The 9587-nt window shown below is 35.2% G+C and overlaps 1 protein-coding gene across 1 annotated transcript; it reads right to left on the bottom strand.

Annotated features, from left to right (window-relative positions):
* Positions 1 to 6443: 6443 nt before the first annotated feature.
* On the bottom strand, positions 6444 to 7348 carry LOC126489601 (glyceraldehyde-3-phosphate dehydrogenase-like). Its single transcript, XM_050123951.1, has 2 exons — positions 7164 to 7348; positions 6444 to 6597 (listed from the first exon to the last, which is right to left on the bottom strand). Exons 1-2 carry the CDS (start codon positions 7346 to 7348, stop codon positions 6444 to 6446), a joined length of 339 nt encoding a protein of 112 aa, XP_049979908.1.
* Positions 7349 to 9587: the final 2239 nt, after the last annotated feature.

The raw sequence follows: 9587 nt of genomic DNA, 5'->3' as shown, positions 1-9587 counted from the left end.
GAGACAACTGGAATATTATCCTTGGAATATTATCTTTGGAAATCTTAGCAAATGTCATTGCTACTGTAATAATTTTCTTTTTCTTTTTGTCATAGAACTAGGAACAAAGAAATATAACAATGTAAGTATTTTTTCTATATTTATAAATATATTCAAATCTTTCAATCAAAGTTAAGAGATCCTTAAATCTTCTTGATCTACCATAGTTGTTTCTCTAAAACCACATTTATAATTTTGCCAAAGCCATATTTAAATGAAAGGATTTGACACAAATTGATGTCAGCTTCTTCAGTCATTCAAAACCATTTGAGGGAAACTTTATTATATTTCAGGTTATTTTTAGGTGCTAAATGCTAAAAATACAATTATGAAAGAAAGACATGGACCCTGCCCTGCTCAGAACACAGCCTACGAGTGTGACATTTAAACTACAATGACTCTGGAACATTCAAAGTGCTCAGGGGATAAACATAAGACACTAAAGTATAAGGGAACCCTTCTAACAGTGTTCAAAATGGAGGAAACTGTGACTTTGACATCCTTATTCCTCCACATGTTATTAAATTGTATTAGCCTTTGTATGAGGCTGAGTGCTGAAACTAGGCTTACAAATACTTTAATGTATGCTTTATCATAATTTGTTATCACAGGCTATAAAAGGCAGCTACAAATTGGCAATGTTGAGTGATTTTACAAATTCCCAGGATTGAACACTTTATAAACAAAGCAAACTACTATCTCCACAAAAAGTGTTGTCTTGAATGGTCTACATTTGATCTATCCATTAATTTTAAAGTACTTACTGAAATGCATGTTTATTAAGGCACATTGAACTGTCAAAGACTACTAATGCCATTTATAAGTATATTCATAAAAAGAACTGTAATTGCAATGTACAATGACTGCTTCCTAAAAAGTAAATAAATCAACCATAAAAATAAAAATAAAGAAAGAGAGAGAGAGAGAGGTTGGGGAGGAACGAAGGAAGGAAGAAAAAAAGCAAAATGAAAAAGAAATTGAAAAAGGAAAGGTAAGCTTAGTCTTTTAGGTTTTAGGACATTGAAAGAGTAGACGCTATAAGCGTTAAGCTCACTACATCCTATGAGATTAAAGTTATAATCAGATTTCTTAGCTAATAAGAGAAATAGGTGTCCTCCCAATGGGAAACTTGTATCAGCATTACACATTGGTTTATGTAATTGACTATAATTGGGTAGATAGATATAGATGTTCATATGAATTTTGGCCTTTCCAAAGTCAAAGTGAGACGTGAAGTTTCAAATGGTACATTGAAAATATTCCTGAAGGTACCTCTGCTTTCATGACACTTACATTTGCCCATGCTGTTGGGACTGAGATACAAGCAGACTATTTTTGCAGATGAATTCACATGTGTATATATGGGTGTCTAGAAATTCTGTTATCTTGGGCTTTATGTTTATAAATGGGATTGAGACTTTACTTGGCACATTGCTTAAAATATTTTGGGAGATTCTTTTCTAAGTTACCTCATAATCATCTTAAATGGAGCAAATCATTTTTCCCTCACTGGATAAATTTTATTTTTAAAATAGCAAGAGTTGTTCTGATCTAAATCTGCTCAATTACACTTATAATCATGAGATTTTAAAATTAGCCTTTAAAGCCATGATTTATAAGATACTCATTTTATTATAATGCTTACCAGCTAAGGTCAAGGTCATTCTTAACTTTGATTAATGTTGGTAATAACAGAATAAATATAGTATCCAAACGCTGTTAGTAACGTTTTTATTTTACATAACTAATAATCTGAATTACTAAGTATGGCAAGGCCTGGTTTATAAGTTCTACTTTGCAATATGTAAAAATCGTGGGGCTAATATAGTAATTAGTTTACTTGCTAATATTTTCTAAATTCGGGTATTAGCTATATAATTATAACTGAACTCCATGACTCTTGTTATTTCTTTTTAATGTATTTATGTATGTATAAGTGTGTGCATTCATGTCTGCGCATGTGGATGTACTGTTTAAATATACACAGTTGTGCATACATATGTGTGTGCATTTCTGTCTGTACATGTGATGTGTTGTTCATATTTATGCAGGTGTTCATGTATATGTGTGAATTCGTGTACATGCATGTGGATGTATTATTCATCTTTTTTGCAGTTGTGCATACATTTGAGTGTGCAGTCATGTCTGTGCATGTATGCATTGTTTAGATTTGCATAGGTATGGGTACACATGTGTGCATGTGGGTAGAAAGGCTGGAGGATAAATTCCTCCAGTGTCATCCTCAGAAAAACTACCTCCTTTGGCACAAGGTCTTTCATTGGCCTGTAGCTTCCTAATTAAGATACACTAGACATTTAATGAACTCCAGCAATTCTTCTGTCTCTATTCCCTAGGGATTCCAAGCACATACCACCATACTGGACATTTCTATATGGTCTTTGGGGATCATACTTAACTGTTCATCCTTGCAAGGCAAGGATTTTATTGACAGAACCAGCCCCTGCTTCATCTACCAAAGGTCCTAATACAGAGCAGTTACTCAATAAATGTAGAATAAATATGGTAATTCCTGATAAAATTGAACAACTTGATAGAATTCACATAGTACTAAGCAGTATTATGCATGACTATAACCAAAATTTCATACTAATCTGATAAACATAATTGACACAATTTCATAAGGAAATCTTATTTTTCTCACCAAAAAGTAAAAAAAAAATAGTTATAGCATGTCCTTTATGTAAGTAAACTATGGTATCAAACAAAAATAGATACCCTAGGCAGAGAATTCAGTCTCTATGTGGTTGTAAACATACTCCCTCCCACCAGGAACTTGCATTCTATATTGCAGAGTATTGTATGGAGTTGTTATTTTTCATAAGCTATACTTAAATCGTAGGTTGCAGCTAGTGTGTTCATAAAACTACTTATTCATTTAAAATTTCCTGATATTATAGATTTATAAAGGACATATTTACCATTTACATAAAGAAACATGTTGAATAATATGAATATAATAAACATATTGTATTACTATATATAGAATATATTATAGATCATGCCATGTATAAAATATATGTGGCTTATAAATGACATATGGAGCCTCCTATATATGTGATTTATGCCATATAGGTATAGCTCAAAGTAGGAAATTGTATAAAAATAGTTAAAATCACTTGATCAGCTAGAATGCAAGTATACATGGGAAGAATATGTCACAGAAAAAAATCTTAATTTCTTAAAAATATGTTATCCAGAAACCATATTTTGCTCCAAAAAGAAATATTGCACCTTGAAGAACACAAATAAAAACACAATTTAACTATCCAACAATTTAAGGCTCAAAAATCTTTACTGGAGGGAAAAGATTTCCAGACATAGGTTTTCAAAAAGACTCTGTAACTTCAATAGCAAAGTTAAAGAGCACAGAGAAGTGACAAATGGGATTACAGAAAGTTAAGACTGTCCTTTGCAGCAGTGAAAGAAGCAATAACATTATTGAAAAGGCTACAGAATAGAAGAGACTTTGTACCTACCTGTTACACTTCCGACAGATGATTAAAATCTAGAATATATAAAGAACTGTGAAAATATTAATCTTTCAGTCAATAAATGAACTAAGGTACTAAACAGACCCTTCTTAAAAGAAATATTAATGTCCAATCAATATTTTTTGGTCTTTAAAATCATTATTTATAAAGAAAATGCAAATTAAAACTACTTCTTATTACATCTGACCCAGCTAGAATGGCAGTCATCAAAAGAACAAATAACAAATGTGGGTAAGGATGTAGGAACAGAGGATACCTTACTCACTGCTGGAGGGAATGAGAGCTTGTGTGGCCATTATGCACATCAGTATGGAAGTCCTACCGTGGGAGTGCTTACATATCCATTTATTGCTACACCACTTAAAGTAGTTAAGCAATGGAGCCAAGCTAGAGTCACCCATGAACAGATGAGTAACAAAAGAAAATATTGCATGTGTACACAGTATAATTGTATTTAGCCATGAAAAGCATGAAATCATGATATTGTTATGGAAATAGATGGAACGGAAATTACAAAGTAATGTAATTTTCCAGCCTGGACTGGGAAAGGCAGCTGTTGTATGCTTTCTCTCATTACAGATCCTAGACATTAATTTTTTGTATATTTTTAAAGTGGTGGATGTTGGGTATGAAAGTATAAAGTGGACCATGAAAAGAGTGAAGGAAGCCTCAAGGGAACAGTAACTTGAAAGTGCAGTGGAGCCTGTCGCAGGATCAGGCTGAGAAGCAAGAGCATCGGGAAAGGTCAAGAACAACAGAGTATGTATAAAATGTCTTAAGGCAACTCCTTACTTTTTATTTTAATTTTTTAAAAAGTTAATAGAAAAATCTCTCATCAGAGATTCATATCTAATACCGGGTTTTATTGGTATATGACCAAAACTGACTTCATTTCACACCAGAGTGCCTTTCATACTGCCTCCATCCTAAGGGTCAATAAAGGCCTCATCTCTAATTATCGAAGTTGACTCCTTCCATGTTGACAAGCAAAGGCTCAAGGAAGCATCTATTCTATAAGTTCTACTGAACTTTTTAAATAAGAAGAAATGTATCAAGGGAAACAAAATTCCAGCATAGACTGAGGAGGAATTAGGTGGGACAAATGAGTTATGGATCCGACAGTAACACAATACACGCATGAATGAAATTTTCAAAAACTAATTAGAAGTAAGGAAAAAAATGAAAGTTAATGCTGTTGGATTGTATATTTTTGGGAGAGATGTTAGCACTAATGCAATGAAATTTGCTCTAAGAGTTTCTGTTCATTCGAAGCAAAATGTCTGACTCACAGAAATAATAAATGTGAACATGAGAAGAAATTTGGCAATGACTATAACTCATGACCATACTAAGACTGAGAGGACATTTTTTTCAAAACAAAATCTTTCATTCTTCAAATCCTGAAGCAGTAGAGTGTGATCAAAGGTATATTCTGTATACTATCTACCCCTAAGGAGGTATCATCCGGGGCGATAAGCAAGGCTTTGAGGTCAGGGACACCAAGATGAGTAAGAGATTCACCACTGAAGGAGATCTTTCTAGCAAGACTACAAATCCCACAGGGAGAAATAAGATCAACAGAAATCAGGAGAAAGGAATCACTCTAATCTGTCCTCAGAGTCTTTGGTGAAAAGGAGCTCAGGCATCGAAGCTCTCAACCTGAAAAAAAAAAAAAATTGGATAACAACCCAATTTCAAATCACTTAAACTGCTGTCTATCTATAGAACCCCAAAGCTGAATTGGGTAGAACTATCTGATGTGTGTGTCATCTCCAATTTTCTGTGGTACGCATTGAGTGTTTGAAAAATAATACCAGACAGACTGGGCACCAAACTGTAATTTAGAAAGAGTCCTAAATAGGATAGCAGCAATCCTAAAGAGGGAGAGAAAATGTTCACAGTTACAGATTGAAGGTCTGCCAAACCACCCCAGACATCTTGTTATTGTGCTTCAAGCATTATTAGAAGTTACAATGGTTTTGAGATTTATCAACTTCTAGCTCCTGGCAACCCATCCCATCATGAAGTTCATTTATTTTTAATAATCTCTATTATCTAATTCAGATTTCAACTATATATTTATTCCTGATAAGAATCTAAGGAGAACACTTTCACTAGCAATATTTTCAGGTCTGGAAAGCAATCATTTCTGCATTCCCTTTGTCTTAAAAAATGTGGATAATGACCTGAAGCCTAAAGATATATCCAGGCTTCTACTAGGTTTCAATTGTGGAAATTCTCCCTCATCTCACTGGGTATTACAAAAATCCCTTAGCAGTGTTCACATCTGCTTGCTCTAGTGCTTAACTATTTTTGTTGACATCTGAAATATTTCATTATGACTTAAAGTCACCGCCAAGGATGACTTTTCCATTTACATATATCCCACGGAATCAAAATGTCATATTGATTTAACCTCATCATTTTTCAGATGATATTTTGCAGACGGTATAAAATTTGATAGCTATTTACATTTTAACATCTTATTCTTCTAGACACCAGTATGACTAGAGAGACATGTTAACAAAATATATAGGCTGCAGTACAGTTTTTAAAAAAAATTTGAAATTTATTTCAGTTTTGTGTCGAAACTCCGTGTTCTTCTGACATAATAAAATTTTTGTGTGTGCTGTGAACTTTATTGATGGTGTTTAAGAGAGTAGGGTTCCTAAGCCTCTCAGTCTCCCCTGTTATTCTGAGGGTCTGGCATGGAAACTGTAATGGAAATGCTCAGATTCGGGGACCGAATTAAAGCAGGGACTGCTCAACAGCCAAGAGCCCTTCTCTTGCTCTTGTGTCCATGTTGGGTGGGCTCCAGGGCTTCTTACTGCTTGGAAACCATGTAGATCATGAGGTCCACCACCCTGTGCTGTAGCCATATTCATTGTCATACTAGGAAATGAGTTTTACAGTGTTGTCATTGAGAGCAATGCTGTCCCCAGCATCAAAAGTGTAAGAGTGGGAGTCACTATAAAAGTCATAGGAGACAACCTGGTCCTCAGTGTAGCACCGGGTGTCCTTCAGTGGGCTCTCTGATGACTGTTTTATCACCTTCTTTATGTTTCCTTACTTGGCAGCTTTCTCCAGGCAGCATGTGAGATCCTTGATGGACACAATGGGGATAAAAACAGAGAAGGCAATGCTGATGAGCTTCTTTTTCAGCTCTGTAATGACTGTCCACAGCCTTGGCAGTATCAGTGGATACAGGCATGATGTTCTGGGCAGCCCTACAACCATCACAACACAGCTCCAATGAGGAGCCATCCATAGTCTTCTGGCAGACAGTGATGGTATGGACCGTGGTCATCAGTCCTTTCACAATGTCAACATTGTCACGGATGACCTTGACTGGACTAAGCAGTTGGTGGTACAGGAAGTGTTACTGACAATCTTAACTGGGTTGTCATACTTTTTGTGGCTCACTCCCATCACAAGCATGGGGTAGAGATTATGACCCCCTTGACCGCACCCTTCAAGTAGGGCCCAGCCTTCTCCATAGCAGTGAAGACAGTAGACTCAACAACAAATTCGGCACCAGCATCATGCCATATGATGTTGGCAGAGTTTTGCTTCTGGAAGATGCCGATGGCCTTGTTGTTGATAAAAAGATTCTCATTCTCAGTCTTGACTGTGCTGTTAAACTTGTCATGGGTAGAGTCATATTGGAGCATGTAGACCATGTAGTTAAAATGAATGAAGGGGTCATTGATGGCAATGACTTCCACTTTTCTGGACCAGGCAACAGTCCTGGTATTTGACCCAATATGGCCAAATACATTCACTCTGACTTTCACCATCATGTCTTGGGGATGAGGCTGTCACTGCACAAGGAGACACAGTTGAGCTGTCTGTGGGACAGGGATAAGCAGAAAACTGAGATAATAATTCTTTTAATTAACTGTCAATGGATCAATATTTTTGTCAAACACAAAATATCATCAGATTTGGTGCAAGGGCCTCTATCTGCTGCATAATCTTGTCACCCCTCTAGATTTTTTTTAACTTGCAGAAATCTTATTCAAAATGCACCTGTAATGTTCATTAAGTTTCTGTACAATCTACTTAATAATTTTCTCTTTGTTTGAGATAGGGTCTCATTTGCTACATAGCCCTGGAAGGCCTAAAAATCACAGAGATCTACCATGTCTTGTCATTATTAATTTGTCAATCAGAAACAGCCAATTTTACTAAATACAGTTTTAAAATAAAATCTTACAACATAAAACAAAATTATTTATTTTTTAAATAACATTAGAAAAATTAAAATTTTAGAATAAAGTATATTTGGCCCCAGCCTTTAAGCATGTTTTAACTGTTTTTTTTTAAGTTATATAGGTACTAATATAGTTGATCCCATTTAAATAATATGAATGGAATTTCAAAAGTCAATGTTGCATCAAGACAGTAGCCCCAAATTAGATTATCTGCAAAGTTTGAGTCAGAATTTTCAGAGGAGTTGGAGGGCCTCATAATCAATCTTCTATATGATAGAATAAGATTCTCCTCTCTCAGATGGGTCTCTCATGGGCTAATGTTTGCTCATAGAAGATGGGATAATAAGTGGAACTGGTCTTTTGTTCTCTATTACCTAGAATAATTGAGAAATTAGACTTTCAAAGCTGGTGGCAGTGTCAAGTGGAACATTGGAGATTGATACCCATTGCCATGACCTGTGTACATCCCTAGACAGACAAATTTCAGGCCACTAGATTTGGACAGTTATTCCTTCAGTTAAACTGTACAGTTACCAATTTCCCCAATTAGAATGACACTCCTTGCTGGTACATTCTGGTCCTAATTCCCACTCTGTGATCTCACAACTGCAGGCAGCAGTCCTCCATTCTAGATTCCAACATCACAAGCAGAACTTTCCAACCACACTCATGGTAAAAAAAAATAAAAATAAAAAAAAAATCTTTTCTTACTTATGTGTATCAATGTTTTGCTTGCATGCATGTGAGAACAAGGCATCACATCCTCTGAAACTGGAGTTGCAGACAGTTGCAAGCTGCTAGAAAAGTGGTAGGAATTACACACTGGTGTTCAGGAAGAGCAGCCAGTGCTCTCGATCCAAGAATCATCTCTCCGATCCAAATTCAAGAAGACTCTAAATAATTCCCACTCTACTCCCTCTGTTACCCCTCTAGTGACTCATTCTACCATTGTCTCACATTGCCTAAATGACACTGGCATCCCACTGGCCTCAAAACTTAACTGAAGAATTGATAACTTTGGAAGGCAAGGCCTCTGCAAAAATGCTCTTTCACTGTTCTTCTCTGACCTAGTCTCTCTTTTCCTTAAATTTTTATTCATATAGCTTTAGTAAAAACTTTCTTTGGTTACTTTATTGCATATCATACTTTGTTTTGCTCCAAAGTACTTGTATTAATGAACTGTATATATTTTGGTATCTATAATTTCAGCCTCCACACATGTGATACAGTTGTGTGGCTTCTACAAGAAGGTCACATGTTATTTGTATGTTCATTCAGTGCCTAGATTAGCAATCTACATTTTATATTCAAATATTTTCACTAAAATATATTGACTTTGCTTTGACTCTAAAAGTTTTTCCTTAGATTCATATGATTTGATTTACAGAAACATGAACCTTAACTTATTCATTATTTCCTTTTTTTATATATTTGCTGTTCTTAAAATAAAACAACCTTTATACATCAAAATGTCTGAAAAGAATGTATCTAGAGTATTAATCAATACCAAAACACACTTGACAGCACATTGGAATTGGGTACCCTGAACTGTAGCCAATCATGGATGTTATCAATTTTCTCCCTAAAAGCATTTAAGACAAGTTTGCCAGCTGTTATGGACAGACTATAACTTTTCCTCTTGTCTTCTCACTCATTTAAAAATCTCATCGGATTTCCTTTTATTAACAGGTTAACAAATCTATTTCAGTCCAGTGGAGTACTATCGACTAACTTTGAAATATTAGCCACTTACTACGTGTCACATTGTAGCAGTCTTCCAGATATCAGAGTCAAAACTGATATCAATTTTGAGATGTGTTTT

This window comes from Alexandromys fortis, unplaced genomic scaffold (assembly GCF_014885135.2).
Source record: "Alexandromys fortis isolate MF-2015 unplaced genomic scaffold, M_Fortis_MF-2015_v1.1 scaffold_211, whole genome shotgun sequence".
Taxonomy (NCBI): Eukaryota; Metazoa; Chordata; class Mammalia; order Rodentia; family Cricetidae; genus Alexandromys; species Alexandromys fortis.
Note: the sequence above shows the minus strand (reverse complement) of the source record. Positions and strands in the feature narration are given on the sequence as shown.

Excerpts from the sequence above, each read along its gene's own strand:
- LOC126489601 (XM_050123951.1), bottom strand. The coding sequence starts at position 7,348 with ATGGTGAAAGTCAGAGTGAATGTATTTGGCCATATTGGGTCAAATACC. Across the intron at positions 6,598-7,163 it reads ACAGTCAAGACTGAGAATGA|AAAACAGTCATCAGAGAGCC; the intron begins GAATCTTTTTAT and ends AAAGAAGGTGAT.